At 58.4% G+C, this 15,833-nt stretch overlaps 2 protein-coding genes across 5 annotated transcripts; one reads left to right on the top strand and one right to left on the bottom strand.

The window, feature by feature from the left end:
* Window positions 1-63: 63 nt before the first annotated feature.
* On the top strand, window positions 64-8,027 carry DDX49 (DEAD-box helicase 49). Its single transcript, XM_021683100.1, has 13 exons — window positions 64-301; window positions 1,972-2,095; window positions 3,056-3,141; window positions 3,232-3,353; window positions 3,662-3,849; window positions 3,999-4,139; window positions 4,865-4,940; window positions 5,220-5,296; window positions 5,478-5,575; window positions 6,292-6,366; window positions 7,116-7,204; window positions 7,285-7,356; window positions 7,447-8,027. Exons 1-13 carry the CDS (start codon window positions 187-189, stop codon window positions 7,633-7,635), a joined length of 1,452 nt encoding a protein of 483 aa, XP_021538775.1. The 5' UTR covers window positions 64-186; the 3' UTR covers window positions 7,636-8,027.
* A 590-nt stretch (window positions 8,028-8,617) lies between these two features.
* On the bottom strand, window positions 8,618-15,330 carry HOMER3 (homer scaffold protein 3). Of its 4 annotated transcripts, XM_044917411.1 has the most exons (10): window positions 15,209-15,330; window positions 14,072-14,153; window positions 13,836-13,992; window positions 13,460-13,591; window positions 12,246-12,353; window positions 11,338-11,459; window positions 10,728-10,884; window positions 10,287-10,397; window positions 10,105-10,191; window positions 8,618-9,087 (listed from the first exon to the last, which is right to left on the bottom strand). In XM_044917411.1, the coding sequence occupies exons 2-10, from the start codon at window positions 14,083-14,085 to the stop codon at window positions 8,896-8,898; spliced, it is 1,080 nt and encodes a 359-aa protein (XP_044773346.1). In that variant the 5' UTR covers window positions 14,086-14,153; window positions 15,209-15,330; the 3' UTR covers window positions 8,618-8,895. The 4 variants fall into 4 exon arrangements, with proteins under 4 accessions (XP_044773346.1, XP_044773350.1, XP_044773352.1 ...); XM_044917415.1 differs by lacking the exon at window positions 15,209-15,330 and having other exon boundaries at window positions 14,072-14,177; XM_044917417.1 differs by lacking the exons at window positions 10,287-10,397; window positions 15,209-15,330 and having other exon boundaries at window positions 14,072-14,177.
* Window positions 15,331-15,833: the final 503 nt, after the last annotated feature.

The raw sequence follows: 15,833 nt of genomic DNA, 5'->3' as shown, positions 1-15,833 counted from the left end.
CGCGAGCCAATGGAAATCGGGGGAACATGGTAGGCAAGGGGTCGAGGCTGGGAATGGCAGAGCGAGCTAGAGGTGGGTGGGACCACGCAGCTAGCGATCCAGTAAACGGAAGGGTTTCTGTGACGTCATCGGTACGCGCCGGAAAGCACAGCTCACACGGGTACTCACACGGGTCTGGCGGGCAGGATGGCTGGCTTCGCGGAGCTGGGGCTGTCATCATGGCTTGTGGAACAATGTCGGCAGCTGGGTTTGAAGCAGCCCACGCCTGTACAGCTCGGCTGCATCCCCGCCATCCTAGAGGGTAAGTGTGGCCTGTCCTCTTCCCCAGGAAGCCCCTCCCCCTCCATCGGCTCCCTTTCCTTCGCGCAGCCTGTACCCACGCCACTCTTGCGAGGCGAGGGATACGCTTGGGCGTTATGGGCGAGCCTGGGTGTCAGAGGTAGACTGGGCAGTGTTAGCGTTTGGAATGCACAATTGATTCCCTTTGTGTCCGCACACAAGTGATGTAATCCCAGAACTTTCGTGACCTCAGAGCACAGGGATGAATGACTAATCGATACTATTGGAAAACTTTGGTAGTTTGCATTACCATCTTAATTTTACAAATGAAACTGAGGGGGCGCCTGGGTGGCTCAGTCGTTGGGCGTCTGCCTCGGCTTGTGTCGTGATCCCAGGGTCCTGGGATCGAGCCCCGCGTCAGGCTCCCTGCTCCTCAGGAAGCCTGCTTCTCTCTCTCCCACTCCCCCTGCTTGTGTTCCCTCTCTCGCTGTGTCTCTCTCTGTCAAATGACTAAATAAAATCTTTTTTTTTTTTTTTAAAGATTTTATTTATTTATTTGAGAGAGAATGAGAGACAGAGAGCATGAGAGGGAGGAGGGTCAGAGGGAGAAGCAGACTCCCCGCCAAGCAGGGAGCCCTATGCGGGACTCGATCCCGGGACTCCAGGATCATGACCTGAGCCGAAGGCAGTCACTTAACCAACTGAGCCACCCAGGCGCCCTAAATAAAATCTTTTAAAAAACAACAACAACAAATGGAAACTGAGGTCAAGATTACTGGTAAATGCAGGACTCTGGTCCCATGAATCCTCTGCTACCCACTCTGGCCCAACCCAGTTTGCCATTAAAGAGATGCTCTTAGGGGCACCTGGGTGGCTTAGTCGGTTAAGCGTCAGACTCTTGATTTCCGCTCAGGTCATGTTGTCAGGGTCGAGAGCAAGCCCAGCATTGCGTGGAGCCTGCTTGGGATTCTTCCTCTCCCCCTCTCCCTTTGCTTCTCCCCCTTCCCCGCGCTTTTTCTCTCTATATAAAAAAAAGAGAGAGACAGACAGATGCTCTTAGGAAGCCTAGGAAGTACCAAGTTGAGGGTTGAGGGATTAAATAAACAAAGATGAAGAAATCAGTAAGGGAGCCTAGGATGCAGATTGAGGGAGGGCATTCAGGTTTCCCTAAGCCGGGATGCTCTGTGAGGGAGTCAAAATGAGATAGTGACCAGTAGCAGGGCGCCTGGATGGCTCCGTCAGTTAAGCATCTGCCTTCAGCTCAGGTCATGATCCTGGGGTCCTGGGATCAAGCCCTGAGTCAGCAGGGAGCCTGCTTCTCCCTGTTCCTCTGCCGCTCCCCCCGCTTGTGCTCTCTCACTCTCTGTCTGTCAAATAAATAAATAAAATCTTAAAAAAAAAAAAAGTAGTAGTAGCATCTTGGGTCGGATGGATGTGGGTTCCACTCCAGCCTGCTACTCACTGGTTGTGTGTTCTGGGCACATCTCTGAGACTCCATTTCCCTTTCTGTTCAGTGGAGACAATAATGGTCACACCCTTGGAGAATTTGTCTGTATGCCCAGAATGTAAATGACATAGGCCAGTTTTGGACATACGGTAACTGCTCATGGAACGTTAGCTATTCTAAACTGTGCCCAGTAGAACACTTGTCTACACCTGGAGTATGTTGACGTTCCTTTGCCCTCTGCCCAGGTCGGGACTGCTTGGGCTGTGCCAAGACAGGCAGTGGCAAGACAGCGGCATTTGTCCTGCCCATCTTACAGAAGCTGTCTGAGGATCCCTATGGCATCTTCTGCCTCGTCCTGACACCCACCAGGTGAGCCCCCCACAGGCTTTCTGGGTGAGTTAACCATCTGTGTTTTTAGGCAAGCACCTTTACCTCTCTGAGCACACTTTCCCTACATATAAAATGGGGACAGAATCATTCCTGTCTCTTAAGGGAGGTACAGAATTAACCAGGATAGTGTGTGAGAAGTGCTGAGCGCAGGGCTTGTCTCATGGCAAGCCCCGGCTAGACAGGAGTTATCAGTAGTCTTGTAGCCCAAGATGGAGACACATCTCATGTTCTTGGGCAGACAAATACGGCAGTTGACATGGTAAGTCCTCTAATGCCAGTAGGAGAGTGTGTATTCTGTGAGGGTGTGGCCTGGCGAGGAAGGCTTCATTCCCGGGATGCCTTAAAGGATGACAAGGGTCTCTCAAAGGGACGAGGTTGGGGAAAGAGATTCTAGGCCGAGGGAACTGCTAGTGTATTCGAGCAGAGGTGTGAGAGAGGCAGGGAACTTGGGGTAATTGGGGCTGGGCAGGTTAGAGCCAACTTGAGAAAAGTCTGAGAGTTAGAACCAATTCTGTGGAGTATGTCGGCAGGAGAGGGCAAGACAGGAGGACAGGAAGTGGGCACATGGGCCAAGGAGAGGCCTGGGCAGAGCTGGGGCTGAGGAGTAGGGAAGAAAGGACATGGACACTGACCAGCCCCAGGGGAGAGGGGACTGACGCTTAGGTCTCGGGCTTTGGTGACTGTGGTGTCGAGGCCACTGCTGAGGAGGAGAGGCCAGTTTGGGTGGGACTGGTGGGAGAGGGGCCGTGGGATGTCTGGGTCCCAGCCGACAACAGGGCTCCAGTGCTCAGTATCAGTGCCTTTATTGAGAGGGAACTGGAGCTGTGGTGGGTGTGTAAACAGGAGAGGGCCAGTCAGGAGGTCTGAGGGATGGACATGGGAATGGGAGGCAGGCACAGAACCCCTATCTAACCCAGCCTGGCCCCTTCACACCCACAGGGAGCTGGCCTACCAGATCGCAGAGCAGTTCCGGGTCCTGGGGAAGCCTCTGGGCCTGAAAGACTGCATCATTGTCGGCGGCATGGGTACAGAGGGCCCAGGGAGGCTCTGGGCAGGGGACCCCCCCGCGGCCTCAGGCCACCCACCCAGACCCACCTCTCACACTCCACCTGCAGATATGGTGGCTCAGGCCCTGGAGCTCTCCCGGAAACCACATGTGGTCATCGCCACACCAGGGCGCCTGGCTGACCACCTCCGTAGCTCCAACACTTTTAGCATAAAGAAGATCCGTTTCCTGGTGAGTCGGTCTGGGGCCCGGATTCATCCATTTGGGACATGTGTCCCGCAGACCACCATCCAGCAGAGCCTTAGGAAGGGTGACAAAGACAGCTGAGGGATCAACAAGAGGTGGCCTGTACTAGCCAGGGTGGTGGGGGGCAGGGCCTCTCTGAGGCGCAGAAATGCTTGAGGGAGCAGATGTCCGAGACCTAGAGGGAGAACGCTCCAGGGCCCATGTGCAAAGCTGGGAAGGAGGCATGTGGGGGAAGCAGGCCCCAGACAGCACTCTCACCCCAGTTCCCCTACCCCCGGCCACTGGTGCTGCAGGTGATGGATGAGGCAGACCGGCTGTTGGAGCAGGGCTGCACCGATTTCACCGTCGACCTGGAGGCCATCCTGGCGGCCGTGCCCACTCGCCGGCAGACCCTGCTCTTCAGCGCCACACTGACTGACACGCTCAGAGAGCTTCAGGGCCTGGCCACCAACCAGCCCTTCTTCTGGGAGGCTCAGGCCCCGTGAGTCCACAGCCAGGTCCCGAGGGGCAGGGCAGGGCAGGCAAGGGGTGGGGGGCCACATCCAACAGAGGTTACTGCACTCGGACGGTGAGGGGCATTGGGCCCCTTTCGGGGGGGGGGAAAAGGGGCCCCCCCCCCCCCATCCCCAGGGTACGTACAGTAGAACAGCTGGACCAGCGCTACCTGTTGGTGCCTGAGAAGGTCAAGGATGCCTATCTGGTCCACCTGATTCAGAACTTCCAGGACGAGCACGAGGACTGGTCTATCATCATCTTTACCAACACGTGCAAGTGAGCATGGCCCTGCCTCTCTCTTCCTCAGACGCCCTCCCATAGCCCTTTCCGAAGGCCCGAGGTACGAGGCACACCGCCTGTCTTGGCACTCCAGGGCCTCTGCTCAGACCAGAGATTTCAGAGGATTCACTCAAGGAAGCTCAGAGAGGTCAAGCAATTTGCTGAGGCTACCCCTCCTGAAGGCAGGACCAGGATTTGGGGTTCCTCAGACCCGCTCTTAACCAGAAGGTACAGGGTCCTCTGGCTGTCCCCCAGAAGCCCTCTGCAGCAGCCGGGAAGGCCTTGAAGCAGCCTCTTCACTGTATCGGGGTGTCAGTAGGGCCTAGCACATTGGCTCCGACAACCAGGCCCTCCTCTCTACAGTCCCAGGGGCCTTCAGAATCCGTTGAAGCTCTTGGGGAGGTCTTTAGGAAGCTGTAGCATGAGCCAGAGTAGATAGGCAGCCTACCTCACATGGAGGAGACCTCCTGAGTGGCTGCCGCCCCCCCAAGAATTTATTGGCTACCAGAAGAGGAAAGTTTGGAGGTAGGGCTGACTCTCATTGGCTTAGGCCAGGGAAGGGGTCGGCAGAGAGGATGTCAGCAAGCGCGATACCCCACACCCCTGCTTCTCCTTCACCAGCTGTGCAGGGCCACCTCCTTGCGGTCCTGGGGTGTACTGGGGCGGAGTGCCTTCCCAAGACCCTGGCTCTGGAGAGGCTGACAGTGTGTCCTTCCCCCCAGGACCTGCCAGATCCTGTGCATGATGCTGCGTAAATTCAACTTCCCCACTGTGGCTCTGCATTCCATGATGAAACAGGTATGGGACCAGGCTGCCCCAGAGATTCCCCCCGCCATCCCTAGCCTTATCCCTGGCAACTTGTCCCAGCCTCAGGGCCTTTGCCCACACTCTTCCCTCTGCCCAGAACACTTCCTGCCACCCATTTGCCTTGGTCTGTCCTCATGGGTGAGCCCCGGGAGGGTGGGACTAGCCTGGACTGCATCCTGTTCCCAGGCCTCACACCGTAAGTGCTCAAACATTTGCTGAGATGCCACCTGACCCCTGTTCTTCCCAATTCTCTCCCCGACTTGGCCACAGAAAGAACGCTTTGCTGCCCTGGCCAAATTCAAGTCCAGCATCTACAGGATCCTGATTGCCACGGACGTGGCCTCCCGGTGAGCGGCCCCAGGGTACTCCCTCCCCTGTGCCAGCCCAGTGGCACCCCCACAGAGGGACCAGAGGGCTGACCCTGGCAAGAAGTGGGGCAGTCCCGACTTCACGGCTGAGTGACCTGGGATGAGTCCCCGCCTTGGTTTCCCCACGTGGACGGTGGCATTGACTGGCCTCTGCTTCCAGGGGCCTGGACATTCCCACAGTGCAGGTGGTTATTAACCACAACACCCCCGGGCTCCCCAAGATCTACATACACCGAGTCGGCCGGACAGCCCGTGCAGGTAAGTGGACAGGATGGGGTGGCCTTCGGACCCATGTCCCTCCAGCCTGCCCACCCTGTGAGGAACCAAAGTCAGGAGCCGGTGGGAGAAGATGTGGGGATAGAGCCCGCAGGTGAGAGGCAGTGTTCACAAATTGGGGGAATCATCCTTTTGAAAGCAGAGGCAGGAATGCTCTGGTTTCTGAGATTCTGTCATGCCTGGAGTGGGGAGAGGCAGGGATTCTGGGGTGGCCAGACTGGGCCTGGCCCTTCTCTCCTGTCCTGTGGCCTGGGGGCAGTTCACATCAGCTCTGGGCCCATCTCCTCAGCAAATGACAGGTAGCAAGAATGACGCCTGTTTGGTGATGCTCCAAGGGCCACGGGCCTTGCCAGCTGTGAGCGCTGTTCCAATACCATCACCCTCCCAGAGATGGGGGCTGGAGAAACCCGTGTGCGCAGCCCTGTGCTGAGGCCCGTCGAGCCTTATCGCTGACAAAACTCTGATAGCCGTGCCCCAGAGGGAAGTCAGCCCCATCACCCGCCCCCGTGTAAGGCCAGCCTGGTAGGAGAGCCGCCTCTCCTGGTGTCCTGTGTCTCCTCTGGGAGGGACCTGCCCTCACCCCGTTCACCAAGCCCTCACTCTGTTCCCACCAAGAGGGGCCCTGAGCTGCCTAGTGGTCACAGCCTGTCTCTGTCGGCTCCTACCTCATAGCAGGTAACCGTGGCGTGTCCTCGCAGGGCGGCAAGGACAGGCCATCACCCTGGTGACGCAGTATGACATCCACCTTATCCATGCCATCGAGGAGCAGATCAGTGAGTGGAGGGGCGGGAGAGGGGCTGGGGGGAGGCGGGTGCTTCTGGGTGCAATGCCCACTTACCCCCCTCAGACACCTGCTGGGCTACTCACTGAGCAGAACTTAAACTGCACCTTCCATCCTGTGCAACCCCAAATGAAGGTTTTTAGCCCAGTTATCAAAAGAAGCTTCCTACAGTGGCCCTCACCTGCCGAAAGCCACATCTGGTGGGAAGGGACTTTGGTTTCTCAGCCTGGGATGTATGGATGGTCCCTGTGGATGAGCCAGAGGCCCCAGGGCCAGGGTCTGGGTGTGTTTAAAAACCCCCTTGGGTGGTTTTTAACGTCTAGCCCAGACCAAGAAGCACTGGAAAATCTGTAATCACTGTACAGACTGCCCTAAAATTCAGAATCTCTGGACTGCAAAGGACAGTATTTGAGTAATCTCTACACCCAGCATGGGGCTCGAACTCATGATGCCAAGATCAAGAGTCGCATGCTGTTCTGACAGAGCCAGCTGAGCTCCCCTAAAGGATAGTGTTTAAAAAAAAAAATACTTCTAGTCAAATTCATAGTGTTGCTAACAGCAACCAATAAAGGACAGCCTATCTCCTTTAGGTCTACAATCCCAGATCTTGTCCACCTGACCCTTTTCTGATATGACCCCATTCTTGCATGCCCCACTGCATGGGGAGCTCACTCCCAAGCCAGAATCCCTCCCCTTGTCTTGTCTGCCTTCTCCCGCCCCCTGGGACCCCTGCCCCTACAGAGAAGAAGCTGGAGGAGCTCTCCGTGGAGGAGGCCAAGGTGCTGCAGATCCTCACGCAGGTCAATGTGGTGCGGAGGGAGTGTGAAATCGTGAGTATTAGAGGCCTTGGGGCCCAGGGTGCCCCCTTTGACACAAGGGCCTCCATGATGGCCTCTCCTTCCCTCCCCAGAAACTGGAGGCAGCCAACTTTGACGAAAAGAAGGAGATCAATAAGCGGAAGCAGCTGATCCTGGAGGGGAAGGTGAGGGCTGAGCTGGCAGGTGGGCGTGGGGGGACGGCTTGCAAGGGGCAGATTGGGCAGCTCGGCCACCTGCGGGTCCTCCCATGTCAGGACCCCGACCTGGAGGCCAGACGCAAGGCTGAACTGGCCAAGATCAAGCAGAAGAACCGGCGCTTCAAGGAGAAGGTGGAGCAGGTGCTGCGGCGGCAGAAGGCCGGCGGGGCCAGCCGCCGGGGGCGTCCACCCAGGGCCCCACCTGGAGCGCACTCAGCCCCGGCGCCCAGCCAGGGTCAGGCCTGAGCGCCATGTGGCCCCCACCGGCACCTCCTGGGATTCCTTCCCGGAACTGACAGTCGGAGGGCTCCCCCCCGCCCCCCAGGGCCTGCTCAGTCGCTGTCCTTTTGACCCAGGGACACCCATGTTGTGCACCACACAGCTTTCCACCTTGCAGCCCCCGGCTGGCCCCTTCTCAGAGCCCCTGCCAAGGGTCAGGCTGTGGACGAGGAAGGAACACTGGCTATGAGGTTGGGCCCAGCTCCACACACAGTGACCTTGGGTCACCTGGGGGGGTAGTGGATGTATAGGGCCCCAGAGCAAAGGTGTGTTGCTTGCAGGAGTCACTTAATAAATGCGTCTCTCGACTTCCCCGGTCTGACTCTGCGGGAGTGGGGGCAGGGGAGGAGGGTTCAGCTGCTGGTGCTTCCCAAGGCCCCCAGAACATCATGTCACCCCCACCCCACCCCCAGTTCTCCATTCCCGTCGGGCCAGGCCGAAGGTTTGAACTACAGTGCTGGCCAGGTGACCTTGGGTTTGAGAAGTCCCCCCCCCCGGGGGGCTTCAGTTTCCTCATCTGGAAAATGGTCACAGCAAGGGCACCAGTTTCCAAACGTGGCCATCAAGTTCAGTGACAGGATGCCTGTGTGTAGTGAACACCTACCATGAACACCAACACCTTCCCCACCTGCCTACCTGGTGGAATCGGGGGCTTGTACCAGAGTAAAGGGAGGGGTGCTTAACCAAGGGCCACTTAAGGGCAAACTGGTCCAGACAACAGGAGTTGAGCCCAAGGGGGTGGGGACAGCTATGCTGGGCAGAGCTGGGCTCCTGGCTGTGTGGCCTGGGCCTGCTCCTCAGGCTCTGAAACTTAACTCTTCTCACCTGCAAGTGGCTTACTAAGCCCTACAAAGAGAGCAGCTGAGGTGCATCAAAGAGAAAGCGGGTAGAGGGGTCCAGTGACGGCGGTTAGATGCCTGGGTGTCCACATAACACACACATGCGCAGCCACTCTTAGAAATGTAATCTGGGCACCAGCACGCGCCCTGGGGATTCTAGAAATTCTACACAATGAAAAGCCCCGAAACAGCCCCTGAGCTGTGAGCGGCCAGGGCCAGCTGGGGCACTGTGGCCAGGCTCTCCCCAGGTCGAGTTGGGTCCCCAGTCCCTGCCAGGGTGAACAGCCCATTGTGCCGCCCGCGGCCTGGCTCGTGCCCCAGGCGGGAATCATGCGTCTAAAACCAGCTCCCGCGGGCCCCAGCTCCCACGCAGACCCTGCAGCCAGGTTCAGGGCGTGCCCTCTGCCAGGCGGGCGAGGCCCTCTCGCAGCTCGCTCAGCTCAAACAGCCTGACGTCCAGCAGCTGTGCAGCCCGGCCCACCTCAGCCCGCGCCCGTTCCCGCTCAGCCCGCGCCTCCTCCAGGCTGCGCTCTGTTGCCCGCAACTGGTGCTCCAGCTCGGCATTGCGGGTCTCCAGATCCTGCAGGGAGAGGGTAGACAAGATTTGGAGTCCCAACAAGTTTCTAGTGTCACCAGCCCTGCTTGGGGCATCCAGCATCACAATGCCATCCCATCAGACCCCACTCTGGGCCATGCCATGCCCCCTTCATCTCTTATCCTCCCTGCAGCTTCTGCCCAAGACACTCCCTAAGCCCTTAGCCAATTTAAAGGTAATAGAACTGATCACATCCCTCTTCTGCTCAAAACCCTTCTGTGACCCATCAGGCTGGGAACAACATCACATCCCTCCCCCCCTTTCCTTGTTCATTCCAGCTCGGACTCGCTGGCTTCCTTGTGGGTCCTTGTACATGTTGAGTTTCTCCCCACCTCAGGGCCTCTGCACAGGCTGAGCATTCTGCCCTGGAGACAACAGGGAGCATTTCCCCAACTTCTCTCTTCTGGGTCCCCAGATCCCCCTCTTCACCTGCTGGACTCACAGGACATGCGCCATGAACGTTTCTCAGATAAAGTCCTCAGTGAAAGCCAGGCCAGTCAGACCTGGGTACAAATGCAGGCCCCTGGACCTGAGGACTTGATGGGGTGAAGCATGGCAATTCAGCAGGGACTCAAAAATTGCTTGTTTAGGGGCGCCTGGGTGGCTCAACTGGTTAAGCGTCTGCCTCCGGCTTGGTCTCAGGGTCCTGGGACTGAGCTCCATGTTGGGCTCCCTGCTCAGCAGGGAGCATGCTTCTCCCTCTTCCTCTGCTCTACTTCAAATAAAATCTTTTTAAAAATTTCTTGTTGAATCAAAGAATATGAAACATCGTACTAATGACAACTGTCCTTTACAAAACATTGGCTGCAACTCAGATTTTCCATGCCCCTGGTCCTCCCAATCCTTCACAACCTTAGGTAAATCTCTGACCCCACTTACTGAGGCTCAGAGAGGCACACAGCTGCCCAGGACCCATCAGGAAGGAAAGATCCCAGGTCTGTCCCACAGCGGGGACTGGCTGCCCCTGTGCAGTCACCCCACCCAGTGACAGCCAACACACACCTGCACTTTCTGCTGCGTCTCCTCACGCTCGGTGGTGTCCACGGCCTCACGGGGGCCACCGGTCTGGCTCTTCAGCGTCTGGATCTCCTAGAGAAGAGTTCCCAGGGTCTATTCTGGGGGTCCTGGCTCCCCTGTGGGAGGTCAGGGAAGATGAAGCCCAGGGACACACCCTCAGTGCTCACCTGGTCTTTGGTTTGCACCAATGCCTCCAGCTGCTCCAGCGACTGGCCTGGCCCTTCCTTCTCACTGACTGAGGGGGGCTCGGCGGCTGCCTGGGCCTCCAGCTCAGCTACCTGTGCGCACAGGAAAGTCAGCCCCTGACACCCCAGCCTGCACTCTCCTGACCCCTGGGGAATCTGTCCCTTGCTCTGTCACACCCATGACGAGGCACTCACCCCCTCTGACTGGGGCTACCACCTTGCAGCAGGTAGGACTTTAGGGTTTGACAAAGGTTGGCATTCTCTCAGACCCATAATACAGAACAAGAAACTGAGGCTCAGGGAAACGACCTGCAGAGATCACACAGCCAGGCAGTGAACCCAGGACGGAGAGGACATGCGGAGGCAGGGGCTCCCCAGCTGCCTGCCGGGGCCGCTCGGAGTCTCTGGAAGGGGTCCCCTCACCCGCTGCCTCAGCCTCTCGGCCTCGGCCCGCTGGGCCTCCAGCTGCTGCCTCCACTGGGCGGCGGCGGCGTTGGCTTCTCGCAGGGCGCCCGCCAACTTGTTGTTGCTGTCCTGCAGCGCGAAGAACTCGGCCTCCCACTGCACCTCGCCCACCGAGCTGCAGGGACGCGGCGGTTGGCGGGGGCGAGGCCGGCCGCACCGGGTAGGGGACAGGGGCAGGGCGGGGTGGAGCTAGGGGGTGGGGCGGGGCCGGGGGTTGGTGCCATGGGTGGGGACGTCCCGGGGGAGCGCGGTCCTGCCGGGGGGCGGGGTCAGCCCATCGGGGCGGGCTCAGAACCGGGTGAGGGTTGGGAGGCCCGGGTGGGTTTTGAATTTGGTCGGGGAGGCGTGGCCGAGGCAGGGTCCGCCCCGAGAAGGCGTGGTCAAAGGGGGAGCGCGTCCGAGGGGCGAGGTCCGCTCCAGAAGGGGCAGGACCGGAGTCAGCCCCCTGGCCTTCCCGGGCCTTGGGTACAGTCAAATCCCGCGGCCCGTCGCGCCGCACGCGCTTCAGAGAAGGTCCTCTCGGCGCCCTCCGTCCCGCCACGCCCTGTGCCCGCACTACCCCCCTCACCCCTCGGACAGCATCTTCTTGAGCCGCTCGCGCTCGGCTGGGCCGGGGACGTCCGCACTCTGGCTACGGAACAGTTTCTCGTCGCCGGGGCCGTTGGCGCTGACGAGGGGACTTGGGGGCACCTAAGGGTGTGGGTAGAAGCGGGGTCACACTGGGGGTGGCTTCGGTCAAGGACCGGTTAGGTCCTGGTTGGGGTCGGGGCTGTTGTCCTTTCCAGCGCTGGGACGCGAGGGAGCCCCTCCTCTCCTCATCCACCCTCTATGGCTTCCCATGACCCCTGGGCCAGAGTTTCGGGAACTGTACCCCCACCTTGCCTGCCTGGGCTCTCACCAAGCCCCCAGGAGCACACCCGATGCAGGCTAGTCTAAATAAACCCACTGAGATATTCAAAATCTGCAACGGTCAGGGGAGCACTGTGAAACGTCTGTGCCATCCCTTCATAGCAATGCCCTTCCCTGGGGCCAAATTTCAACATGCTTTTAAGATTCAGACAGGAAGCCCTCTACCAGGCTGACTGAATTCACTGCCTGCACCAGGAGCCTGCTTTTTCACCTCTGTAACCCTCTTTCCCAGCCCTGGGCCTGGCACACAGTAGGTGGGCAGTAAATTATGCTGAATGAATTAATGGCAGAAAGCTCCCAGGACAGTTTTTCACTCTGCCCCCTGGCCCCTACTTAGCTATTTCAACCTCCAGGTTTTTACTCTGCCAACTAAGCTGGTTTCCAGGCCTTTCGTGATTCAAGGCTAGGCCAGACCCCCAGGACGTGCTCCTGACACTTCCCTCCAAGGCTCCTGCTGTAGGCCCAGTTTTACACAATCTGTGAGCATTTGGTCCTGGGCACCCGCACAACACCTGGACCCTCAGTATCAGCTGAGTGACCGGCAGGCATGGAACAGGGAGTACTGACCTGGTGAGCAGTGAGCCCCAGGGCTGGACTGGTGAGCTCCCCCCCATCCTGAGATTTCTCCCTCGCCAGCCTTGCTGCTTCCTTTACTTCCTGGAACTTCTCAGCAAACTGGGGAGGGGGGGGGGGCGGCAGGACAAATAATCAAAGAAAACCCAGCCCCCTCTCCCAGGGCCCCACTTGGTCACCCCCACCCAGCACCAGCCCTGTCACTTTGGAAGGGGCTTTAGGAGCCATGTATATCCTCTCATCTCATGAACTGGAAGAGTGGTCAGAAGGCTTGGAAAATGTTGTCCTGGTGAGCAGACTGAGAGCATCATGGTGGGGGTGGGGTGTTCACGGAAGTGTATTACATGGAACCACCTTGAGAAAGGGCTCCCCTTTTCCTCTCGGTCAGGCTTATTTCAGCAAGGAGAGCCTCAGGTGGGTGCTGTCTTTAATGCCCGGGACACTTGTGAATATCTTTTTATAACAAAGAGAAAGTAGGTCTTGGGCTCAGAGCCTCTGAGAGAACACCTGTACCCAGTGAGAACTTAAATTGCCCTGTTCTCATTCCTACTGTATTAATGTTTACCACTGATATTGGTTTTCCAATTAGGGTGGGTAGGATACACTGTTTTTCGTTTTAAAATAAATTTCTTTAGTTGGAAAATAATTTTTTAAAGAAAATGTTTACACACAGACAGTCCCTTGATTGAGGCAAAGGGGCCAGTGCCATTCATGGGGATGGGGGGAGGAAATCATCTCAAAAAATGGTCCAAGAGCAACTGAATACTCAGTGGGAAAAAATACTCCCGCCTTATAGCACCAACAGAAATTAATTCAAGACCTAAATCTGAAAGGAAAATGAAAGCTTCTAGAAGCAAAGAGAATCCTCACGATCTCATTAGGAATCAGAAAGCACTACCCATCGGGGGAAACAATGGGATGAGACAATATTGAAGTCTGGAGACAACAGAGGGCGGAGGGAGGCAATGATGAAGGTAGTGCTAGGGTGTGTGAGGGAACTCCCAGCCAGTGCCAGGCACCCAGAGAAGGGCAGGGTGTGTCCAGAATTGGAGTAGGTGGCCAGCAGAGCTGAGACATGAACCAGGGAACTAGGAAGGTTGTCTAATTCTGAGGCCCATTCTGCAGCACCTGACCAGGGGCCCCAGTGTACCTGGGAGAAGACCCAGGCCCAGCCCTGTCCCGCCCACCATGTAATCCTGCAAGCCCACCTGGGTCAGATGCTGCTCAGAAGCAAAGCCAAGGCCATAGACAGTGTTGGCGCGGCTGTCTGCCCACTGCCCGAACTTCTGGGAGGTTTTGGTAAAGGTCATGTTGGGGGTGACAGTGCTGTTGATGATGGCCTGGGGAGAGGGGGGGAACAAAATTCAAGGTTGATGAGACTGATAATAATGAACACGAAACCCCCAGGGTGTCATTTCGTATTAGCTCCTGGGAGGTCCCTGGTGTGAGCCATTTCAGGAGGGAGACTGCTTCTGGGCTCCTCCCAACCCCCAGCCCCCCTGGCACACAGCAAGGTAATGACCAGACCCAGGCCTGTCTCTGAGACCCCAGGAGTCTGCCACCCCACCCAGGCCCTGCCAGGACCTTGGCACCCCCAATGCTGATGATTCGGTAGACATTGCGGGTGGCATCATAGAAGTAGGAGACAGTGAGTGCGTGCTTGCCCGCGGGGATCCAGTTCCGCTTGGTGGCCGGGTCAATCTGGAACACGTGCGCCCGTGTGCTGAAGATGGGCTGCTCCCTGCATGGGGAGAGCGTTCTCAGTGGGGCTGGGCATCCCCCAGGGGACTCAGGGCCAAGCTGAGGAGGCAGGGACTCACCTGGCTGTGGACATTGGTCAGGCTGGGCTGGGTGGGCTCCAAGAGGCAGCCAGAGGGATAGCAGGAGCTGCACGCTCAGTCTCTGTGGGGAGGGGGGGCTTGTGAGTGTCCCTCAGGACAAGTTTAAGGAAACCAAGCAGGTCCAACCTCAGGACCCACCGCCAAGGTACACCATTCACAGAACGCCAATCAAAAAGGTAAGGGAATCAGCAGATCACTCAGAGCAAAAAGACCCTGTCCCTCTCCAACTGGAGGAAGCCCCCACACACCCCAAGCAGGAGATGGCTCTCTGAGAGGAGGCAGGTAGCCCCTGATATCCCAGCATAAACTTCTCAGCATGCTGGTTACTGGACCCCCAGTAACACCCCCTCAATCTTGGGGCTAGGTAGAGAAGGCTAAGGTGAACCCCTGCTTGGTATTTTCTGCCACATTCACTCATCACTCCCCAAACCAGGATCTCCATCAAAATGTGGGGCAGCACCAGGTGCCTACTGGGAGGCCAGTCCCCTCCAGAACCCACAGGGGGACCCCTCAGCTTCCACTCTAGGGCAGAGGCACACCTTGGAGTCAGAGTCCAAATCCCCAGGGGGCTCCCAGCCTAGTTAAAAAGATAAGATGTAGCCAAACAAGTTGATCGTGGTACCCACTACCTGATCACCCATACCCACTCAATGCCAATACCATGCAGGGCTGGGCAGCATCAAGGATTGGGAGAAGGGGCTCCCCAGCCCCTCTTGGTGCCTCTAGCCACAACCCCACAGAAACCAGGAATGGCTGCCCTGGAGAATTCCTGACCCTCACCTCTGTGCCCGCAAAACCTGAATCCCAGGGATCTGTAGGGGACCAGGAGGGGCCTGGGGAAGGGAGGTGGCAAAGTGGGGGAAGGGAGGCCCCCCGCGGAGCGGTCTCCTTGGTCAGAGGAGGGATGCCCCCCCACCCTGTCCTGGGCAGCTGCTGCCCCGGTCACAGGGTCTGAAATCGGAGCCCCTGTGTGGGGGAGGGGCGGCAGCTCTGTCCTGGGTTGGGAGCAGGTCCTGGGGCGAAGCAGGGTTCCAGGGTGCAGGGGTCCCAGAAACTCAGGCCCTTCCGGCCCTGACGGTCCTGCCGCGACTTGCAGCTTTGGGGAAAGTTACTCACCAACTAGTCATGTGCCTCGGACGCCGCCGGCCCGCGGGGCTCCCGGAGGAGGCCCCGACCCCGCCCGGTGCCCACGATCCCCAATCGCGTGTGGGGGCGAAGCCCCACCCCATGAGCCCCAGTCCGGGGGGCCTGATATTCAGTAAGGAAGGAGTTCCCATCCGCGTCAGAAGCGGGGCGCCCAATACGCGCCCCGACTTCGGGAAGTGCCACCCTCGACCCGGGAACTTCCGACCCAACTCCGGGTCCAGAACTTCGGGGACACATTCTCCGCCCCCTCCAACCCCAGGTCCAGAACTTCGGGGATCCCTCGCGCCACCTCCGACTCCTAAATTTCGGGGACTCCCTGCCACCTCTCCAGCCCCGGGTCCAGAATTTCGGGATCCCCTCGTGCCGCCTTCCTACCCCAGGCCCGGAACGTCGGGGACACCGCAGCCTCTTCCAACGCCCGGTCCGGAACTTTGGGAACCCTCGCACTGTGTCCTCTCCGACCCCGACTCCGGAACTTCGGGGCCCCTGCGCCCTCTCAAGCCCGGGAATTTCGGGGCTCCGCAAGCCGCCCCCAGCCTCCCTGTCCGGAACTTCGGGGACCCCCGCGCCCTCCCCCTGGCCCTGGCAGCTCGGG

This window comes from Neomonachus schauinslandi, chromosome 1, assembly GCF_002201575.2.
Source record: "Neomonachus schauinslandi chromosome 1, ASM220157v2, whole genome shotgun sequence".
NCBI lineage: Eukaryota > Metazoa > Chordata > Mammalia > Carnivora > Phocidae > Neomonachus > Neomonachus schauinslandi.
This window is presented reverse-complemented; position numbering and strand designations above follow the sequence as displayed.